Source organism: Astatotilapia calliptera, chromosome 5 (assembly GCF_900246225.1).
Source record: "Astatotilapia calliptera chromosome 5, fAstCal1.2, whole genome shotgun sequence".
Taxonomy (NCBI): Eukaryota; Metazoa; Chordata; class Actinopteri; order Cichliformes; family Cichlidae; genus Astatotilapia; species Astatotilapia calliptera.
In genome coordinates, this window is record NC_039306.1 from 17083046 (window position 1) to 17106892 (window position 23847).

A 23847-nucleotide genomic window follows, 5' to 3' on the forward strand; every position below is an offset into this window, starting at 1 on the left:
ATCAAAATTCTTGAAATCCATCCAAAACTCCCATCTCTGCAGGACCTGTACACCTCCAGGACACTGCGGCGTGCAGCTTGGATCTCAGCTGACCCTTCTCACCCTGGATACAGTCTGTTTGACCTGCTCCCCTCAGGCAGGAGGCTCCGGTCCATTCGCACCAGAACCTCTCGCCATAAGAACAGTTTCTTCCCCTCTGCTGTTGGACACATGAACAATAAACGTACGACTGTCCCCACCACTAACTCATGACCCTACGCTGTGTTCACTGCATGATTCCATGTTTTGGCACTGATCACCACCTGCACTCATGTATATATCTTTCTACGTAGCACTTTTAATTCTTATTCTTACTTTTATTTTTTCATGTCTATTTAAGCGCAATTTATGACAGTATGTTTGCACTGAAGCACCGCAGCAATTTCCTAATGTTGTAAACCTGCTCAACATTTGGCAATAAAACCCTTTCTGATTCTGATTCTGAAAAAATGGTGATCAAAACATTCCAGGCTTGAGCGGTCAGCAAGTCAACTTCCCCCATCACCCACTCATTCAGAAAAATTCCCTCGGGCTGCAAACAGGTGACATTTAGACATATTATTGCTGTTGGGTAAAAGTTGTGTTTGAGTCTATTTGTGACTGTACTGTCTTCCCGAGGGCAACATTTCAAACTGGGAGGGGCCAGGGTGGGAAGTATCTTTTATAATGTTCTGAGCTTTTTAAGCAAGTATTGTGTAGCTCTTCCAGCGTGGGGAGAGGGCAGCCAGTGATCCTTTGGGCGGTGTTCATGACCCCTTGGAGTGGTTTCCTCTGAGCCACAGTGCTGCTAGTGTACCGGATGCATATGCAATAGGTTAGTACACTCTCGAAGGTGGCTCTGCAGAAGGACACCAGCAGTCTCTGTGTAATATTTTTCCTCCTGAGAATTCTCAGGAAGTACAGTCTCTGTTGGGCCTTTTTCAGCAGCTCAGAGGTGTTCATACTCGAGGAAAGGTTCTCCTCTATGTTGACTCCCAGGAAGCGAAAGTTTGCCACCCTCTCCACACAGTCGCCTTTAATGATTAGTGGTGGTATCTCTGCCTTTTTTCTTCTGAAGTCTGTTATGAGTTCTTTGTTCTTTGAAGTATTGAGGAGGAGGTTATTGGCCTTACACCATGACGACAGCTGCTCCACCTTGTCTCTGTAAGCAGACTCCTCACCCCTGGAAATGAGCCCCACCACTGTGGTGTTGTCTGCAAACTTCACAAAGGTGTTGCTCTGGTGGACAGGAGTACAGTCGTGTGTGTAGAGAGAGTAGAGCAGTGGACTGAGCACACAGCCCTGGGGTGAGCCAGTGCTGAGACTCAGGCTGAGGATGTGCGATGGCCAACTCTCACTCTCTGTCTACAGTCCGAGAGGAAGCTGTTGATCCACAAGCAGGTGGTGTATGGAAGCCCCAGGTCTTGTAGCTTCACCACCAGTTTGTGTGCAAGGTTGGTATTAAAAGCAGAGCAGTAACCCCTGAAAAGCATCCGCACATAGCTGCTCCATGCTGCCGTTAGGGCAGCATGGAGTGCTATGGCTACGGTGTCTTCCGTGGATCAGTTAGCTCTGTAGGCAAACTGGTGTGGATCCAGGCTCCGAGGCAGGGCTACTGTGATGTGTCTGTGGACCAACTTCTCAAAGCATATCATTATCACTGGGGTGAGTGCCACTGGTGTGTAGTCAGGCTGGTGATGTGGGGCTTCTTAGGCAATGGGACTACGGTGGAGGACTTGAGGCAGAATGGGACAGTCGCCTGTGCGAGGGATTTAGTGAAGATCCCAGCCAGGTGTTCTGCACAATCCCTCAATATTTGGCCTGGCACTCCTTCAGGACCAGCCGCCTTCCTCGGGTTGACGGCCCGCAGAGTGCGCCTCACCTCGTGTTCTTCCAAGGTGAGGGTGCTGCTGCTGTGGGCCGCGTGTTGCAGCTGTGGCTCCAATACCTCGGGTACCACGGCCACAAAGCAGGCGAAAAAGATATTCAGTTCCTCCGCCAGCTCCAGGTCACCTTCCGTATCTCAGAGGTAGATCACCCAGTGTCACAGAGTAGCTAGCACTGCTTCCATCTAAGTGAAGAGCAGATTACCTGTATATTGAGCAGGGTATGAATGCAGCCAACATTTTCAGCCCCGCCAGGTTAACCCTTTAACAAATTAGCCTTGTATGTTGACTAAGAACCAAAAGGCTTAATAAAAATGATATTTAGAAGGCAGTAAATTGGTGTTTTTTTTTATTTTACTTTGACTAAACGTAAACTTCAGAGTGGCGGACCTTAACGCTACTGAGGTCTCAAAGTGAGGATTGGTGGCTAAATATTGGTGGTGGCAGTATAAATACTCACGTATGTTGCTGTTGCCATCCCGTTTTCTTTAGTAGCAAGCCAGCTAAGTGCAGATATGCGCGCGCCCCTTTAAGGGGTCTAGAAAAAGTGGGTCAAAGTATTGGCGCAATCTATCTTTATTTTTTAATCTAAATGAGATGAATTATCATTGCCTTTTAAATTTAAAAATACAATATGATGTTATCAACATAGATCATTTAGGATACATTAAATAATTAAATTAAATTAATTAGTTTAGATAGACTGTTCCTCTTTCTTTTTTTCTTTTTCTTTTTACCTTTTCCCCACAAATGCAACACCAAATCTCATATTTTATTTGTTCTAGATAGGGTGATCTCTAAATGGTTTGTCAAACAGAGCAACCTCAGCCTCATTTCAAAACTAACTTTAAAAGACGATATCAAACATTTTTAAGTAAAATTGCTTTTTCTTCATCACAAGCTAGCTGGTGTTATCTGCTAAAAGGCCTTTAGCGAGTAGGTAAAGTTCTAGAATAAACCAGTTAATTGTAATGTTAAAAATGACCTTATGACTTTCAAATGCGTAGAATTCACTTTTTACTTACCATGTTTTATTTCTTAGTAGTGGAGAAGTCCAGTGATATGTGATCAGGTCACAGTCTAGTTGAAAATTGCAGTTTGTGAAAACTTATGTGGCTTCTTCTGAGGCTTGTCTTCAACCCAAACAATTGGGTAAAGTTTTGACCCAGTATTTGATCAAAGCTACCAAACCTATGACCCGACAGAGTCAAGCTGTGGAGTGAATTGAAGAACTCGGCACATCACCAACCCAACTCCTGATTCATAACTTTTGAATAATATTTGGTCACACCAACCCAACTTACGAACGACTTTTACCCAGTATTTGAGTTAAGATAATAACCCAGCATTTTTTTAATGTGTCTCAACCATTCTAATATACAAAAAGCCAAACTAAAGAACAATAGTTAAGAAATTCTTACATTACGTTATCACATTCCTTTAAAGTTTTTAAATTTGAGCAGACTTGTACTTTAATTTCTTAGGAGTATGAAAACGGTTTCAGATGAAACTTGGCCCAGAGGTACAGTGGAGGAATATGTTTTGAAATCAGCCATCAAGGATGATTTTGAATATGATGTGACTGTTTTGCATTGACTGTACTGAATTTGAGCATAACTGTCCTTTAATTTTTGTGGAATATTGCAGCTGATAGAAATTAAACTTGGCCCAGACGTGGCCCAGAGGAGGATTGTGTTGAAAGTTTGACTTCAACTATCACCCGATGCAATGTGTGCGCGCGCGTGTATTTGTGAACGCACGCGCACGTGTATGTGTACGCGGTTCTAAGTTTGCGACCAGGAATGAAGGAGAACAGGCGCTGCCGTAAAGTTTAGTGTAGAAGCGCACACAATTTATGCAGCGGATAAGAGGCGGCTGGCTAGACCGCGGCTCACAAATGACGGCTCGCTTGGCCGCGGTGAAATGAGAGCTAAAACGTGAGACTGGGATTTTTTTTAATTGTTTTCCTTCACCTAAGGACAAATGGATCAACAAGAGGTATCGTTAACTTTTCTGCGCAGCGACTACACTACATGGCTAGCTAGCGAAAACCTGCGACTTTACATTACAACAGAAAATAAAATATCACCAACTTATTAGGACGTTTCCATATAACTGCAGACACCAAATATAGAAGTCGTACATACTTTATCAATCGTTTAAAACAGCTTCCTTTCAGAAAATACTCAACATGAGTGTCTGAAAGAGGTTTAGACTGAGCTACTAACGCGCATGCATTCTAAGTTAGTTATTTTTTGTGGTAATGTTAAGTTATGTCAGGTTTTTGAACTACAGAAACAGCGAGGAAGAAAATGCGGTTCAGCCTAGACACTCCGTTTAATGCCAGTTGTCTGCACAGGATGAAACAGACGTTTATGTAATAGGTGTAACCACAGCACAGAAAGCTTACAGCTACAACGATTACTGATAAAAATGTGTCTCATTGCTTCAAAACTTTGTTCTTATTCTTGAGTGTTTCCGCTTAGCGGTTTGTGTCATCAGTCTTTTTTTAAATGAAAGTATGAACGACAGTAAGGGCTCAATTTTTTTGTTTTAGGTCTAATATCGTTGTTAATGTTGGTAAATAGACATCAACGCGCTTTACGAATTGGTTGTATGTTTTTTTCTACAATTAGATTATAGCACTTTTTTAGTTATAGAACTTTTATGTTATAACTCTCTTGAATAAGAAATTTTTAATCTCAAAGTTAATCTTTACATGGATACATAATGGATACTTAACCCTTTCACGGATAGTGGTCACTACAGTGGAGAGGTATTCAAAGGTTGTTATCTTGCATTTGTGTCAGTGTTGATGGTATACTTGCACATAAACCACTACATTGGACACTGACGTATCACTCCATACCCACCCACCCACTGGTCGTTTAATGTTACTATAGATGTATGTAGTGTGTAACTGTAATTATTGTTATTTAACCCTATCATGCATAAATTATGACAAAAACATCATGAATAAAAAAGAATCAGGATTCAGATTTTTTTTTCTCAAGTATTTTTATTAAGCTTTTCATGCCTAAAGATGAATAAAATACAGAAAAAAATTCCAGCATCATCACAGCATAATAGTCCCACCACCGTGTTTCACCATGAAGATGGTATTGCTTCCTTCTGACTCCCTTCTTTCTCTAAACATAAGCAGTGTCACGGTGCCCAGAGAGCTGTAGCTTTGTCCCGTCTGCCCAAAGGACATGCTTGCATAATCTTTCTCCAGGTTGTCCTTACTTATTTTAGTCTGATTTGAAAGTGTCTCTCCTGCAGAAGTGGAGTTTTTCTTAATCAGTGACCTGGTGGATTATTCCTGTGCAGGGTTAAATTGATTGTCTTCTTTTGAACAGTAATTCCTGACATGGCTAAATCATTTATGAGTGTCTTGGCAGTTATTCTGAGGTCTGTAGACACATCTCTCATTAGTTTTCAATGTCTTTGAAATCTTTCTCTTTCTCCTTCTGCCAGCCTTGTTCTTTAATGTGTCATGGATATACTAACAGTGGTGGACGGTTGATGATTTGACTTGTTTTGCAGCCACAGGACCAGTCAGCATGTATACCAGTGTATTTTAAAGTCAAGTGTGAGGCTGTCACGGCCCCTGTGTCTGATTTAAAAAAATAAAATAAAATCAGATTCTTTTGGACATGTGATGTTATTTATCTTCTAGTCTCTATATGATATTTAGTTTAATTATTTGTCTTTCTGAGTTTCTGTGTCTCTAGTCCTGGTTGCTGGTTATGATGTTAGTTCCCTTCTGTGTCCACTCTGTCCCAGTCTCATCTATGTTTCATCTTCTGCACGACTTCTATATTTTCTGTGTTTTGTCTTCTTTCTGCATCAAGCTGTTGTGTCTTTGTGGGGGTCTCAGTGTCAGTCATGTCTCCATGTTTATCTGCTGTTCTTGTCAGTTCTCATGTCTTTGTCTGGGTCTCTATATTCGTTTACCTTTCTGTCTCAGAGTCAAGCCTATGTTTTTGTTCTCATGTTCTGTTACTTCCTGTTTTTGTTTTGGTACCCTGTGCACGTTATGTTCAGTTTTGCTTCCCTTGTCTCATTTAGCCGTGATTAGTGTCAGCTGCCCTTCCACCTGTTGCCTGATAATTAGCTCATGAATTTGTTTAGTTTGTCATTTTTGCAAGGCGTCGAAAATAAAGCTGTTTTGAGTTTTAAACCTTATCTTACAGTACATGCACTTTTGGTTCAATTCCTACCTGCCACACAGCAGAGACTTGACAGAGGACATCTGTCCATTAAAGTTTGTATTCAGGTGGATCATAAAACAGGACAATGATCTCGAGCACATGTGAGTGAAGTTGGCCCCCCACCTTCTTCAAATCTAACAAAAGTGGTATCAAATGTTTGTGCTACGTTTGTGCTGCTATCATTTTAAAGATATTCATAAAATAATGTCCTGATGCGTGCTTAATCATCCAGGCAAATAAATCCCAAAAGGTTGATTCTGCAGATCTAGTTTGTGAATGATGGTGTTGAAAGCTGAACTGAAGTCTATGAACGGCATCCTAAAGTATGAGTCTATAGTGTCCAGATGTGTGAGGGCTGAGTGGGCTGTCTCCTACAGTATCTGCTTTTGGGTCCTGTTTCCAAACACATTGGCTTAACCTGCCGTGACAGATGGAAACCAGCACAAACGTTTCACATCAATTTTGTTTGATTCCATTAATGTGTGTGTGTGTGGGGGGGAGGGGGGTTTGACCTTTACATTTTCATTAATATCTTCAAAACAGAAGCAGCACAAACCGGCACAAACGTAGCACAAACGTTTGATACCACTTTTGTTAGATTTGAAGAAGGTGGGGGGGCCAACTTCACTCACATCCTGCAGACCTCACAGAACTGAAGCAATGTTGTTGAGATTAATGGATCACAAGCATCTGCAAAAAAAAAAAAAATTGCTGGTACTCATGCTGCCCCGACGTCATGCCAGCGCATACTGGGAATGGCATAGGCACCGATTGGTTTTCTATCGGCCATTTGCTGGGAGTAAGGGCGCCCTCCGTTTGCGAGGTGCGCCTGCTGCTTGCGGCACAGGGAGGAGAGGGCGGGGGGATTCTCTGGCTGGCTGGACAGACATTATGATACAGATTTATAATTTGCACCAATGTTTTTTCGATAGATACAAGTAAGCATATGTGTCATTGGATAAAGGCAAGTCATCCTGAAACAATCAGAATACTTTATTAATCCCTAAGGAAATTATGTGGGTTACAGTTGCTCCAAAAAGAAATGGTAAAAATAGTAACAGTAACAGACTAAACTCCAAACAATACATTGTGTTACAGATTTTAATATTAATTAGTCATTGTCAGTTGTTGATTTGTCCTGTTCTCATTGTATGACGAATTATGATGGCTGTTTGGTAGCTGTTTGCATACAATGCATACTCTCTCCCTCTTCGTGTGTGTGTGTGTGTGTGTGTGTGTGTGTGTGTGTGTTTCTCTGGTGAATTTCGACAACAGTTTTATGTTAATGTACAATCCTCTGCGCCAGAGGGAGTGTTTGCCCGGGGAGCAAAACAGGCTAGGACCACCACTGCCTACAATGTGTCCATAATAAGCATAAATGCAGGCAGTGAAGTTGGACACTCGCAGAGGTTATGTTGTGTTGAAGTCTAAATCAGGCTTTAGTGATGCACAATGAAGTTGGTCTTGTGTTGGAGCATAAGCGTCTGCTTCCAAACTTCATTCGTTTGTTGCAGTGTTTTTGCTCTGCAGCTTGTAGCATCAATCCTCAGGCTGAAAAATGACTTTTAAAAAAATAACTTATCATATACTTAATTTATCTTTAAGTAATTCAAGAAGCAGGAAACAGTAAAAATCTCCCAGAACGTGGTGTTATTGGTTTTGAGTTTTCAGCCACATGTTGCCTTCACTGTCACCAAAAGCAGCTGGAGGAGATCTCTGCTTGGTGTAAAGAGGAAGGTCTTCCTCCTGACTCCTCAAAGGAAGCTCAGCTGTGTTTGCTATGGCGCGCTCTTCAGCGCACGACGAGCCGCCTCAGCAAAGTGACCAGAGACCTGGAAACCCACCGCTCTCAGCACTTAGCAGAAATGGCGGAGGTAAGGTATCCCCTCTGAAGATATCAGAATGTGACGATAAGAGAGAAAGTCTGTTATCTGTCCTTTCTGTGCGTAAGGTACGCAAGTCGCTGGAGCAGATCAGATTCTTCACGGAGCACAAAAATGTTTTGGCTCAGGAGATACAAGATGAGAATGATCACCTTAAGGAGCAGCTGCGGCGCCTAATATCACTTCAAGGTGTGAAAAATTCTTACCTACACAATATACAGATTACAGTAACTCAAGAGCAGAATTAATGTAGTGTTTCCTCATTATTGGATGGTATATACCCATAAATTTCTAAAGACAGAGATGTTTTAGTCTCATACACTAAAGGACTCTACTTTCTTATTCTTTTAGCATCCTAAACATGCTCTATTTACTTGATTACCCACAAGTTTCGTGAGTAATCAACTCCCCTCACCGATTTCCTCTGTCAGATGCCCAGATAAGCGAGGTGGCTAAAATGCTGTACCAGCAGGGTCTCACAGAGTTGATTCACAGCAGCCCCAGTGAGCAGGTGGCGTACCTCCTGGTGGAGAGGGCTTCCCTGCTTGAGACAAGCGAGCTTACAGACAAGTTGACGGGTGATGGAAACACAGCCAACCATATGGGGACAGGAGCACAAGTGAAGAGCACCGGCGTATCCCAGGTTAGAGGAAGAACATCACAAATTCAGTCTCATATGGCCAACATGCATATTGTTTTCCTAGTCTGTGACGCTGTCTTCAAATGTTATTCCACAGGCTGCCCACAAGGGGGCACCACGTCATGGGCAGAGCGCATGGAAAAAACTCTTTGGACTCAAGTCTTCACAGAACAAACATACTTTTATTCCTGTATGTATGTCGTTAGTTCGCTCATCTCCTTTAAATACTAACAAACACTAAGATTGCTCTCAGGAACTGATGCTGACTTTAGTTTTTGTATAATGTGTAAACATAAAGATCTTGCACGTTAGCCACTCGCCACATTAACTACAAACTCTTATTTTCTGTTCCAGTGTTATTTAGCTCTGTTCTGAGCACAGGTTAGGAAATTTGCATGGCAGAAGAATTTCAAGATACTACCCGACTGATGCATCTTGACCCACTGCACTTCTCAAGGTGTCCAGTTCTTGCATGGACCTTTAAACATTTACGCTATATGTTCCTGCTCCTGCTTACTTCCTTTTAGAGCTTGTCAGTTATTGCTGTATTGGACATGCAGTAAGTTGATGCGTGTTGTATTCGCAGGCTGAGGCCAGATTTTTGGCTGGCCAGGAAAGTAGTTTGGGAAGAGAGTGCTCCCGGCTGGAGCGGGACCTGGAGGAGGGCTCCCGCCGGCTGGCAGTGGCACACAATGAGATCCGGCGTTTGACTGATGAGCTGGAGTCTGCTCATTTGACCCAGAGAGCATATGGTGAGAGATATTAATCAACAATTTATAAAGAGGCTGTCATTCTTAAACTGATTTCTCATGGTGGCTTGCCATCACAATTGTCTCTGTGTTTATATGGATATGCTAAATGCAGCTTTTCCTGGAGGCATTTGGTCCCTCCCATTCATGGACATTTTGCAATAATGCACTGAGGTAATTTCTTTGAATTTGGAATAGACGTTCACTTTGACTTAATCCTGAGGTGATTATGTTGTCCTTGCAGTACCACCTTGTTTGGTATAGCACACTCCTAAGTATAGTTAATTTAGTCACAGGTAATCTTCAGAATTACCGTACTAAATTGCAAATCAAGCAGCTATCTTGTTAGTTGCATTACATGCCATCCTTAGGCATCTGCAAGACGGGGGATTAGAAACAAACAGACAAAAAAAACCATGTTTTTACTTGCACACTTACACTATAGTTTGCTGGCTTCAGCTTGTGTGTATGGTAGAGGAAAAATACTAAGGTAACAAAGGCGTGATAAGCAGTCAGGCATGCAGCATTACAGCCTCCGTTTCCACCCACGCCTCTTTCTACAGTGGAGAAATTGTGGCTGAGCATTTCTTTGTGAAGTCTAAGGAATTTGGAAAGAAAGCGTCCGTACTTTTTAAAGTTTCCTTGAAGATGTTTCACCTCTCATCCGAGAAGTGTCTTCACTTCAGTTCTAAGAGCAAATGGTGGAGAGTCCCAGATTTTAAGCCCTATGGGAGTGTCCTCTACCTAATCACATCAGCCAAGGTGTGAAAACAGGTGTGGTTCACAATCAGCCAAGGTTTCGGGTGAACCCATTTTCACACCCTATCATGTGATTTACTGAGGTCAAATGTCCCAGGATGTGAGTGGGCATTAAGGCGTCTGGGAAGGGATCTAAAAACTGGTTTATAGATGGCAGACAGTTGGTCTCATAAACCCCCGCCTCTGTTCAAAGATGGTCGTTCACAGTGGACATAGATGGCTTCTTTCACTCGTCTTTCAAACCACAGAAAATGACTACAAGCTCCTTGGAAAACAGAACCAGCTTCACCCGCAGATTCATGCCTCGCGTGTATCTCCTAAAAATCTCAGATAAGTTCAAGTTCAGATTTTAAGTATTCTGAAAATCTTGCGAACACGATAACTCGAGAAGGAAGTGACTTAGGATTTTTCCACCAATTGCTCTTTGAACTGAAGAAGCTTCTTGGATGAGAGGTGAAACGTCTTCAAGGAAACTTAAAGAAGTCCAGATGCCTTTCTTTCCAGGCTCCTTAGACTACAATGACCTGGATGACTGAGAACCTTCACAGACATTTCTTTGTGAAATGCTTTTTGGGCTGGATTTTTGCTCATCCTGCTGAAGGACCAGTAAATTTATGGCAAGGTGATAGGTTCATCATCCTTTGTCTGTCTGTCCATCCGTCCACAATTCACAAGATTCACTGGCATTGTTCTCGACTTTGTGTTAATGATTAAACACTAAAAAGAAGATCTTATATGTTCCTCATCAGGATAGAGTTTCTGTCACGTGGGGAGGTGTAGTCTAAGCTTGATTGTTTACTGGTAATTACAGTATGTGACAGCTCATCTCATGTAAAAGTAATGTAACAAATTATTAAAAAATACTCTCTCTGGGAAATAATTGCACTAACAATACACAAGCAAAGCATTATTTGAAGAAAAATTAATAATTCTTTATTTCATTCACATTAGAGCCTCTCCTGGGATAAAAGAGAAAATATACACGTACAAGGAGAGGGTCATTCAACGCACATCATCATCATAAAAAAGAAGAAGAAAGAAATACATCAATCAATAAATCGCCCATTTCCAAATGCAGTTATAACTTATCTACAAGATTTTCATAGGCTCAAAAGTAACTAGACATTTGGCTAACAGGCTATTTCATGGCCAGGTTAGATCTGTTCTCTTGTTATTCTGTAGTGTACAGTTCAAGATGGATTTGTTTTATTTGACTCTGAATACATATGTATGTCAAATGAAACTAGTAGAAAGCATGCAACCTCAAAGTTCAGTCCTATTTTCGTTTAGTGTAAAATAATCAGCCATGACTGCTTGAAAAGAAAATGCCACATTTAGCTAAATCTGGAACCGATTTTTAGCCTTGTTTGTATAACACATAAGCATACTCTTCAAATAAAACCGAAGTTTTACACCCCTGTAACAAAACTTAACCAGCAACTTTGTTCAGAGAAGTGTGTGCTTACTCTAGCTTATGTTGTTTTTCAGAGCCTGAGTTGCAATCAGCACAGCAGGAGGTGGAGCAGCTCCGGCAGGAGGTAGAAAAGCTGAAGAAATATGGTGAGAATTGTTTTGCATGTTTTCAGCACAAAATTGCCACTACGGATTCCCAACAGATAGCCAGACACAGTTTGTGATTCACTTTGGTTGTTATAATAGCTTTATAGTGGCTCTTTGGTGAAATGTCATTCAGCATTCATCCGTGCTCCAGCTTACTCCACACATTTCCCCTGAAACTGCGCCGCACATCCGCTGCAGCTGAGCCAACAACACACCTCGCCACTACCAAGAAATTGCATTCTAAACAACAGTTTTCAAAGAACTAATTGTGAAACGAAGACAAAAGCAGGTTTACACGCCCCATACAGTTCAGATTCATGAACTGGAATAAAACCCCTTCTTTTAGTTTTCCCTCCACCGCAGATCAGCAAGGAAACAGCTTTTATTAACCCCTCACCTGTAAAAGCCTGATGGGGTATTGTTGTCATCCTGCCAGGTGGGCAGGTGGCATTGAAACCCGAGTTAGGGTATTCAGATTCATGCCTCGCGTGTATCTCCTAAAAATCTCAGATAAGTTCAAGTTCAGATTTTAAGTATTCTGAAAATCTTGCGAACACGATAACTCGAGAAGGAAGTGACTTAGGATTTTTCCATTTACAACATAGATGCATCTACTAGTATGCTGAGGGGTAGCGCTGGTGGCCATCAGTGTTTTGTATAATAGACTTGGCCCAATAAATTTAAACTGCTGGAGCATTATTTTAGCTTCAGAAATGTGGAGTACAGCAGGTAGTACAGTCTTTAAAAAATAGAAATGAATCTTTTAATCGCATTTATTAAGTAGACCTTCAAAGTGTTTAAAGTAAAATAAAAACGATAACAGTGATAGCATGTTGTATTATTATTATTATCATCATTATCATCATCTAATGCAGCGGTCCCCAAGCCCTGGGCCACAGACTGGTACAGGTCTGTGAGTCGTTTGGTACTGGGCTGCAAGAGTTGAGACTCGGGTGTGAAATTCATGGTTTTCAGGGTTTTTAGCGTTATTTTTTAAATTGTTTTTATTGTTAACTCTGTTTCCCTGGGTCTGTTCCTGTGTGTTATGAAGAAATCTTCTTTTTATTTGGTACCAGTACTGGTTTTATTTAGTTGTATTTATCCGCGACACCTTAAAAGCTGGTCTATGAAAATATTGTCTGACATAAACCGGTCCATGGCGCAAAAAAGGTTGGGGACCGCTGATCTAATAAGTACTTTTTTGTTTTTTTAAAGAAATGGTGGAACTGCGAAAGACTAAAGAGCTAAATGATCGCCTGGACCTCGAGATCAGAGCCTTGAGGAATAGGGTTCGCTCCTTGGATGCTGAGAAAACCTCTTTGAAGCAGATGGTAAGAGACCAGCTAGAATAAAGTAATTTACAAAAACATACAATGAAGATTTTGGGAAACAGGTGCAGTAATTTATTGAAATGTGTAAACATACATGTATATACGGTGTAAAAGACAAAAATAATTGTAACAAACTTGAAATTCAAGGTGAAATTCATCTTTATTCTTCAACGTAGCCTATACCCGCTTCTTCAAGGCATCTTATAATTTCTTTAAGTAGTCTTCAGAAATAGTTTTCCAGGCTTCGTGAAGGACATTTAAAGCTCTTCTTTGGATGTCGGCTACCTGTTGTTCTGTTCTCTGTCCAGATGATCCCACACTGCTTCAATAATGCTGAGGTCTCTGGGGAGCACTGTGTTTCACTGTGTTTTTTCTCTATCCTAGTGTGCGCTTATTGCATTGGAAATGTGTTTGGGATTGTTATCAGGCTGAGAAATGAAGGTGTTGCCAATCAGATTCTTTCCAGATGGCACTATATGGTGCATCAAAATTGGACTGTAGCTTTCTGCGTTAATGCTTCCATCAAATTGGACGAGATCTCCAACACCAGTGGCTCTAATACAGCTCTAAACCACCAAACACCACCATGTTTTTTTTTTAAACTCAATTTTTATTTATTTTTAATCAGCAGTGATACATCCTATACTTCCTCTTTACAACTGTACCCCTATGTACAAGCATATACTCGCATCAAACTACACAGAGCAGCTATGAATGTCCAGGAGCAGCATGTCACAGAAGCACACATACATATAAAGAAAAAGTATACACGAGCAGGACCTTCTTGCTGTGAGGCAACAGTGTTAACCACTGTGCCACTGTGCTGCCTGCTGTCCTGAGTTCAATTCCACCATCAGGCCAGGGTCTTTCTGTGTGGAGTTTGCATGTTCTCCCCGTGTTTGCGTGGATTCTCCCCGGGTACTCCGGCTTCCTCCCACAGTCCAAGGACATGCAGTTAGTGGGGATAGGTTAATTGGAAACACTAAATTCCCCATAGGTGTGAATGCGGGAGTGAATGCAAGTGCAATTGGTTGTCTCCTGTCTGTGTATTAGCCCTTTGACAGACTGGCAACCTGTCCAAGGTGTACCCTAACTCTCGCACTAAGACAGCTGGGATAGGCTCCGATGCCCCCCGCAACCCTGAAAAGGATAAGCGGAAGCGAATGGATGGATGACCACTCTTTGGCCTTATATGAAGCAGTCTTTTACCACCACCATGTTTTACAGATGGCTGTAGACACTCACTGTTGTACCTCTCTCCTGACCTTCTCCATACATACCACACAAGAGTTCACCAACAATTTGACCAACAATCACCTTGTTAATGCAAAAATACTATTTTATGCCTTCAAACTATGTTTTCTTTCGCCAATTAAAGACATGGCAATAAATGGGAATAAATTATGTGTTTTTCCAGCAGGCTGCTAGGAACAAAGTAGCAGGTTGTCTGTTATGTGTGTGCACAATAGTGGTTCATCCTGTAAGTTAGGTGCATTTTTTGTGCTTATGAATTTGACTAATTCATAAGTCAGCATTAAGCAGCTTAACAAACAAAAAAACATTCCTCTGAAAAAGGATCAGGTTGAAGGACTGGATTGAAAATGAGTGAAAAAGCAGCCAGTGTCTAAAGAAAAACTTTGAAAGACCTTCTGAAAACCTGGAGAACTATTGCTCAGGACCACTTTTTAATAAATACAAGGAGCTCTCACTTCTCTGAAGCAAAATATAATGAAATGAGGGTTGGGGCAAGACTTTTGTGCAATACTGTATCTTTGTGAAACTGTGTTAGATTTATTTGCTGTTACTTTCTGTGCAGCAAAATTTAGTTAAATTAAAACAAAATAGCAAAGTTCTCAGTTCGCATTTCGACTTTGCTGTTAATTCACGGCTGAATATGAAGTACATGAGAGGTACATGCACTTACATGTTAACTGCATGTGCAGAACAGACATTATGCAAATATATGTAGCATAAAGGCCCCTGTGAGGATTGGTTTGTGTGTGTGTGTGTTTTATTTTGTAGATCGGCTAATTAATTATTTAAGCATCAAATAACACAAACATGAATGAATGAATAGTGAAATAACAACTTGTCTACTGTATGTGTGTTTGTCTTAGGTTGTGTCGCTGCAAGAAGAAGCAGAGCAGTTGAAGGCAGCCTTACAGGAGCTCCTAACTAAAGAGGTTCCAGTCAAACAAGCAACAGAGATGACTCAAGTAAGTCTGTTTAAACATGATGTATTCACTCAAGGTTTTGCATTCTTATGCTATATATACATATTTTAGTGACAGGAGCATTTGGAGGAAGTTAGCTTTGAAACCTTCTAAACTGGTCTTGTGCTATTTTTGGTACTGCTCTTACATAAATGCACAACTAAGAATGCAACAGCAAATTTGGGGTTTACATTGGCAGGAGACTCATATGCACAATGCAGGAGTGAGAGTATGACATGGAAAGTTTTAACTGCTGTTTGAATAATCTAAAATGAACAAAAGCCTACTGGGAAAAGGAGCGAGGGCAAACATGAGCTCGTGAAAGAAAGGTTAGGCAGCGCTTGGGCAAACATAACACAGCTTGACAGAGAGAAAAACAGAACTATCTTTGCACAGATGGCTGGTCAGTCAGTAGGAGACAGGTGGGCAACATATATCAGCTGAAAGTAATTAATACAGTGAAGACAATGAGGACAATCACACTGGAGCCCGGCACAGAAAATAAGAGTAGAGACACAACAGGAATCACACACACAGGCAGGGGGAGGAACAGATAGAGAACACTTAGGTACCTGAAATAACAAAAATCAGAACATGAACTTAAACACATGGCTGTAAAACTGTCACCTCATTTCTTCAATAGCCAAAACAGCTATTCAAAATTCACTAATATCACTTTTGCTTTCACTCTAAGAGAGGATGTGTTAAAATCCTGCGCACTGTTTGTGTTATTCTATTTCAGTATGTGTTAAATTATAAAATATAATTAGAAATAGTTATAATTGGTTATAGCTGTCTAATTAAGGCATCGCACAGTTCATGCTGATTTGTCGACTGCACATTTGATGCTAATTTCCTGTTCCACCAAATCCCGAAGGTGCTCTACAGCAACCTGAACTTTCGATGAGGGCTTAATACACACCGGAGTAATGAGGGAATGAGACACAGAAAGAGAGCACAGCAGGGAGTAATCAGAGGTAACGAGACAAGGGGACGCAAAACCAGAACACAGGACAGGGACTATCAGAATAAAAACAGGAAACACACGGCAGGCACAGAGGCATGGACTTGACGCTGAGCAGAGAAAGTACGGAGCACAGGGACAGCAACAACAACTGCGACATGAGACACCACTGAACAAGAAAATAGACATGAAGACAGAACTAAAGCTACACTACACATGAGGGGCACAGGAACAAAACCTAAGAACTAGAAATCACAGACCAAAGAACAACTAGAGCACTAGACATACAAAACAGACACCAAAACACTAGCAGTCATAAACCATGATGAAATAAAAAATAAAAGTACAAAACTCAAAATACAGGGTCACCTACACAGGACTGTGACACAAGCTTACAAATACCTGAATATTATGTCTGCCCAACATCACAACAGTCAGTACAGATTGGCTAGAAAGAAAGATTTCATTATTTACGTTCTTCATATTGATGCGCTTGAATAAAATGTAAAGTTTGATTTTGTACTTCTTTCAGTCTCCAACAGCAGAGCTGGTACAGAGCAACAAGACCTGCAGACGTTTGCAAGAAAAGCTCACTGCAGAGAGGAGAAGCCTTTTGGAAAAAGAGGAAACTGTAAGTAAATATATTAATAAGTTAAAACCGTCATGCAAACAAAACAGAACATCACAATGAACAGAAGACAACACATAAGCACAAACAGCACACAGAGACACACAAAGGCAAAGACAGAAAACCTGGTATTTGATTCCAATACTAAACTCTATCTATTTCCCCAATTGTCTCTGAATCGTTATCTTACAACAGTTACCTAATAAATGTGTCTAACTTTAATCAGTGCATCAATTTACACAACTTTGCTTCTTATGACATTCAACACCCTCTTTGTATAACTTTCTGGGCTTTCTTCCCAGACCTTATCATCAATCATTTTTGGGCTCATTTTCACAGGCTTATGGCTGAGGTCAGTTCATGAAGTCAAAAATAATGACTGTTATGCCACCCTTACACTTAAAAAAAAAGATTGGCCTATTTCTACCAACCATATGTCACAAAGCGCTCAAAATAGGCCACAAACCTACACATTATTTCCAGTTATTAAATCTCAAAACAACCTGTGTGCATCAACAGGTGTTCTTACAAATGTAAATAATGCTTGACCTAAATATATGGGTCACAAACAATTTGAGCATACGGGTCAAATGCTTAACATTGTAATTTCAGTATATAAACACTTAGTACAGGTACGTAGTGTATACAAGTATATATGTCGCCTGTAATTTGCATGGAAGTGACACACCTGTCTAACACTGAACAGTTGCTCTCCAAGCTGTAGTGTATTTGTGAAAACAAGACTTTCTTTGCTTCTGATTTCACCCAGCAAGAGTCAGAAAACCTCTCGGAGCTGTTGCTGACTAATTGCGTCATGTCCAGTATGACAGAAAAATGTTGACTGTGAGGAGGAAGTAAGATCTCTCATGGTCTTTAAGGTTTATGTGGTGTTTGAGCTTTAGGTCTATATTTCAGTTTTGGGTTTCTTTTTTTTTTAATCTAATGAGTGAATTCTTTATTCTTGTATTTGGTAGTTTGAGTTTTAGATTCCCGATTCGATTCTTTTGTATTATTCTAACAGAGAGTTTGATTTCTTTTCATATAGTTGAGTCTATTGCTTCAAGATGTTTCAAGTATGTTTCAAGATAGTTTGCCGTCTAGTGTTTGACTTTCTTTAGCTCCAGTTCCCATATGTGATTTTGTTACAAATCATCAGTTTGGGATTTTTTTTTAACCTTCATATTTTTTGTTACTTTATGCATATCAGCTATTAAAGGCCGCCTTTTGTTTACACTATTTGTACTGCCTACACCCTGCAGTTTGTTACCTCAACACACCTAAGCGCTACAACACACCTTGACAGGTAAACCTTTGCTGTTTATAATACAGAGTTTCAGCAGAGAAGTGCTGAATTCTTTCGTCGCTGTCAGGTTTAATATATACTAAATTACAATTAGAAGGATGATTTGAATGACATGTGAAAAGTGCGTCCACGAACTGCTTATCACAGTTTTAAATAGAGAGATCTAAAATCTAAAATTTAATGTGTTTCTTCCTTTGCTCTGTCTGACAGTTGTTGAGTAATCTTTCTGAGTAATCTTGCTAAATAGGTGGGACTGAAAACACACCTCTACCAAGGTGGATTAAGCAACCTCAGGAGACCTGTATTGTAAACAAATGTAAAAACTACCCGTCAACATAAATGATTCTGTAGCAATTACACAAGAATATCCAGTAATGTACCTGACTACAATTAAACACATTCACTTACTGAAAATCGGGGGCATCTGCTGTGGCAAATGGGTGCAAGCCTTTTACCACAAACTTAGTCACTGCTCGGTGACATTCATCTATCCAGGCCTAAAAGGAGCGAGAACTGCCAGCATCTGAGCCAGACTCTGTCTGTCTCTCTCATCATGGTCACCTAAATGCACAGTAAAGGCAGGTTTTGTAATAAGGCAGATTGCGCTAACATAATATGCACTGTTAGTTGATTATTTACCTGCCACATTAACGGGAGAGGACGTGCAAACATTACCGCTGCTGCTGGGTTGAGCTTCACGAGTCTGGAGCGGAAGCATTTGCTCACAAAACGCACGTGTTTTGTGAGCAAATGCTTTTGCATATTCGTAGCGTTTCCTCCTTTATGAAATATCTACTTGCAAGTATTGCAAGTTGCCCTGCTGTCATCTGTTCTCGTAAAGTATGACCAAACTTTTGAGTGTTTAAGCCGCTTAGGCGCCGCGTTTGCTGCCAGGTAAATGACGCTCCGCAACGTGGTGACGTCATTCGGGGCGACTGGAATCGATAAGGGAATCGTTTGCAAAAATGGCAAACAATTCCAAGGAATTGAAACAGTGGGAACCGGTTCTCAACAAGAACCGGTTTTCGATACCCATCCCTACTGGACAATGTGATACATAGATACATACACACACACACAAATTTTTATAGACAAAGGTACGCATACATGCATTCAATGGGATGAAAGACCTAGGTAACTAAGACAGAATAAATACAGTTTCATAGAGATCTGAAAGCCTTAGCTAGGTCTTCAAGTCTTCAAGTAAAAAACATGTCTGTATGTTATCAGCACATATTTTAACCACCTGCTAAGCGCTTGTGAGAACTATATGAAAGCTGCATGACCCACGTGACAACCCTGAATTCTGAACCCCTGTTAACAGGACTGTGACTTACTCAAGGCCTCTGGTTTTTCCCAACCAGCCTGTAACCCATAGTTTTTGTGAAAGACACCAATTTGTTTACAAACACTTGCCTAACCACCAAGCAATTGGTTGCAAGACAAACCAGTAACCAGTAAAGTAAAGTTGTGCTTTACAAACCAACACATTTAAAAGGTTGAGCAGTATCCATCACAGGTTTTGAGCTGCACTATTAAAAGTTTGCCTGCTTTTTCATGAGTAGTTATGGGCTGTCTTAGAAACCACAGGTGACCCTGATAACCTGCAGTTACAAAGAAGTTTTCAGTGCAGCACTGTATCCCATATAGCACAAACAATGTTCATGCTGGCAACAGCAACCAACTTCCAGCAAGTGCTCGCCAACTTATCAGCAACGACAAATGACGTTGCTGACCAGTTTTTAAGTGTGCATAAATGGTAAATGGCCTGCATTTGTATAGCGCTTTTCTAGTCCTTAAGGACCCCAAAGCGCTTTACACTACATTCAGTCATTCACCCATTCACACACTGGCGATAGCAAGCTACGTTGTAGCCACAGCTGCCCTGGGGCGCACTGACAGAGGCGAGGCTGCCGGACACAGGCGCCACCGGGCCCTCTGACCACCACCAGTAGGCAAATATGGGGTTAGTATCTTGGTGCCGTATCTTGCCCAAGGATATTTGGCATGCAGCCAGCCTGGGATCGAACCACCGACCTTCTGATTAGTGGCTGACCTGCTCTGCCACCTGAGCTACAGCCACCCCAACTGAGGCTTTAGCAGTTCATTTCACAGTGATTGCCAGCAACCACCTGCAACTGGTCAGATAGTACTCTCTTTTGCCTGATAACCAGTGGTTGCCACGTGGTCGCCAACTATTCTCGGGGCCTGAATCTTTTTGTGTCCAGTACAGGGTGAGTAAGTTGATTAAGAGCAATCAGACCTGCCTGCCGATTTTTTTTTTTTTTTTTTTTTAAATAGCGTCAGTGCTCACGAGATGGCTTTTGGTGACGAATTGAGACATTAGAAGAACATGGAGAATTTTTTCAGATGAGTCCCAATAATTTTTTAATAAAATAAACAGCCTTTTCTGTTACATTATACATTATATCTTTTTTCTCATCTGTTTAGATACATTCTCTTCAGCAGCAGGTTGACTGTTCCCAAACCAGTGTGGATAACTTTGTGCTAAATATCAACACCAGTGAAGACATCCTGCAGGATCAAATGTACGATATTCAATCCCTGGACCTTCTACCTCTCAGGATTTTCTATAAAACAGTCCCATGAATGAAGGTTTATATTCAGTGTGTGTCCATGTCTGTGTTTGAAGGCTGCTGAAACAAAAAAAGGCAGATCCCTATCTTTTTGTAAACACTCAGTCACATGACTCCTTTGTGACAGCGGATGAAGAGCCACAGACGATAAAGTGCGAAGAAAACAGACCACAAAAGGTAATTTCCCATATTTCCTCAGGTCTGCTTACACATTTAAACCTGCTTTCATGTCATAGTGCTAAAGTGGAAAAATAACAGTTGCCTAGCTCATGTTTTCAGTTCAAAGAGAAAGCTGCAAATAAATAATTCACATGTGCAGAAGGTGATACTTAATGCTCTGGGCAAACAAAAACAAACACAAAAACCCCAACTGTAAACACCAAAAATAAAAATAAATTCTGTCTGTGCTGATGTTTTCATTTTGGACTGTAGGAGTGTATTAATTGTCAACAAGCAATGAAAACTCTGCTGTCCTCCCAAGAGGAGTGTGAGGCACTTAAAAGCGAGATCTGCGAGACCCTGTACTGCATTGACGAAGAGCGAAGGTAACCTAACTTACATCAGTGTGACAAATACAATGAGTTTGACGTGTAATTATGATTAGACGTCCATTCATCCATACAGGAGACAACTATAATTAAATGGAATAAAACGGCTGTGCAGAGTGTAACACGTAGGCATCTTTTGCCATCATGAAATGAGCTTTTTGCATTTGATTTTTTTTACCATGTCCCTTCAGCAAATTCCACGAGATGAAGCAAAAACACAAGGCCAAACTTTGCCGAGCCAAACAGAAATTTGAAGATGAAACCACCTGGCGTGATGAGAAGATAAAAAGTCTAGAGAGAGAATTGTCCTTGTGCTGTCATTCAGTAGCAAAGGTGAGTCTGCACTTGGATGTTTGAGGTGGAGCAGTAACATTGAGTCTTTTTACAGTTGCTTAGTCTGTATTTTATGTCCCCAAAAGAAAAAAGAAAACTGCTACTTGTGTCCTTCTGTTTGCTGTCTTATTGGTTCAGTGATGAAGCCAAATTTGTAAATGTTCATCAAGGGGGACTGTAGGAGCTGATATAAAGCTGAAGGTGGTAAATGTTTCTTTTTTCCTTTTCATGCTCAGGAGAAGGAGCTTGTCATAAGCATAACTGTGGAAAATGAGAAACTACTCTCTGAGAGGAGGAAGCTACTGCAACAGCTAAACGAGGAGGAGCACAAGAAGAAGGACAGTTGTCTAAAAGCTTCTTTATCCAAATGCAGGTACTGAAATTACTGAAATTTACTGAATGATAAGTCATCCAATCCAGACTTCATGTTCGTTCTGATCCTAAGGGTGGAACTTTTAGAGCTCGAAAACAAGAAACTCGGAAACCAAATATCACAAATGTCCAACCAGCTCGCTGTCCTGGAGTTCAGCCTGCAGAAGACGGAGCTGCTTCACTTTGCTGAGGTACCACTCGTGCTTAATTATGCTTTTATTTTATACACATGCTCCATGTTGTTTTATGTTTTCCATTTATTTGGCTATCATAAGAATGATCTATGAGCCTTTCTAATAAAATAGAAATTCCTAAACCTATAATTAGGCTCTGCCTCAAAGGTGTTGCGTAAATACACCTTGGTAAAAAAGAAAAATTCACTCTCTGCCAACTTTGGCCTTAGATCGTTAAATTTTCATCAAAATTTAACGATTTAATGATTGACTCTGTGACTACAAGCCCAAATCCTCACCCCTCCATTACCGTGCTTGGCAGTTGGTATGAAGTGTTTGTGCTGATGAGTTGTGTTTGGTTTTTGCCAAACAGCACTGGACATTCTCGTCAAACATCACTTTAGTCTCGTCTTTCCAAAGGACATTGTTCCATTGTGTGGTTTGCTCTGATTCAAGAGGCTTTCTCCTGGGAGCCTCTTCAAACAAGCCACATTTATTCACTTTTTTCTGATTGTGCTGTCATGAACTTTAACATGCTAACTGAGGTCTGTAGCATGTTAAATGCTAACATAACATAATTTAATATTTGTTGAGTCTTTGACACTGAATTACCTACACTGATACAGCCTGACTGTGTCCTGGGTCTTAACAGATAAAGCCCATCTTTTGAATTTAATATTAATCTGCTGCTTGTTTTGTGTGATTAGAAACTTAAGAAAATGCCAGATGACCAGCAAGTTTTCAAGTCTCTTCCTCAGCAGTCTTCAAGGTAGGTCCAGCAGTGATTCAGAACTTGCCTCAAATTAATTTGTTAGGAACAATGAAACCTAATTAAATGTCTGTTAACTTTGCATCCACAGTGTGATTTCACCTGAGCAGTCTGAAGCTCAGGCCTTGTTGGATGGTACACTTAGAGGTCACTCCAAGCAGACAGATGGGACTTGTTACAGTCGTGCGTCTGAGATTGTGTGTCAATCAGCAGATATGAGCTACCTGAACCTGACCTCTACACAGAAAAACCACTTGAACCGCTCAGGTCCCCTGGCTGCCCTCAGCAGCCTTGAAAATCTGCCTTCCTGAAGTTTTCTGTTTTATTTGTAAGTTAAATTAATAAATAAGATACAAACTGGGTTTGAATTTCATTAAAACAATCAAATTAAACCAGCCTGAATTTGTATCAGTTTCTAAATTTTGTGGACTTTCGCATCAAAATTGACAATTTTTGCATTTGTTCTCTATCTTAAACTTCAAGGTTTTACATTGGAAATAAGTTATCTGAATTTCTGGAGCAGGCCCACATCTCATAACACTCCCCTTTCAATTATTTGTGTATATTTGACCCCTTGAGCTACAAGCAGTTTGTTCTTCTTTTAGTTCCCCACCTACCTTCCCTCATCTCTTTGTCTCTCATCTCTTATTAGTGCATCTGCCTGACCCAGGAGACGTCACCAGTCCCTTCTGAGCCCCTCCCCCAAAACCACAGTCTGGTTTCATGCTCATGCCAACTGCCATTATCTCTTATAAGTGCTATCAATCCTAAATGATGATATGGTTCCTGCTATTAAACGGGGAAAAAAAAAATTCCAGTTCACTAGAATTAAAATGAATGTATCTAACATAATTACTGCACAGTTTAAAGATTTTAGGGACTGGTGATCAGATAAACAGCATCAGAC

The 23847-nt window shown here is 40.8% G+C and overlaps 1 protein-coding gene across 3 annotated transcripts; it reads left to right on the top strand.

Annotated features, from left to right (window-relative positions):
• The first annotated feature begins 3734 nt into the window (after positions 1-3734).
• LOC113022337 (coiled-coil domain-containing protein 30) lies at positions 3735-23332 on the top strand. 3 transcript variants are annotated; one of them, XM_026167629.1, is made up of 18 exons: positions 3735-3902; positions 7819-7992; positions 8070-8190; positions 8433-8644; positions 8739-8831; positions 9228-9393; positions 11638-11709; positions 12925-13040; positions 15158-15256; positions 16750-16848; positions 20600-20697; positions 20802-20922; positions 21178-21290; positions 21485-21626; positions 21863-21999; positions 22072-22189; positions 22879-22940; positions 23032-23332. In XM_026167629.1, exons 1-18 carry the CDS (start codon positions 3888-3890, stop codon positions 23249-23251), a joined length of 2178 nt encoding a protein of 725 aa, XP_026023414.1. In that variant the 5' UTR covers positions 3735-3887; the 3' UTR covers positions 23252-23332. The 3 variants fall into 3 exon arrangements, with proteins under 3 accessions (XP_026023414.1, XP_026023415.1, XP_026023416.1); XM_026167630.1 differs by having other exon boundaries at positions 7822-7992; XM_026167631.1 differs by lacking the exon at positions 23032-23332 and having other exon boundaries at positions 22086-22189.
• The last annotated feature ends 515 nt before the right edge of the window (positions 23333-23847 follow it).

Bases quoted from the DNA above. Each gene is read 5' to 3' on its own strand.
- LOC113022337 (XM_026167629.1), top strand. The intron at 8,645-8,738 runs GTTAGAGGAAGA...GTTATTCCACAG, and splicing joins AGAGCACCGGCGTATCCCAG to GCTGCCCACAAGGGGGCACC. The intron at 21,291-21,484 runs GTAACCTAACTT...ATGTCCCTTCAG, and splicing joins TGCATTGACGAAGAGCGAAG to CAAATTCCACGAGATGAAGC.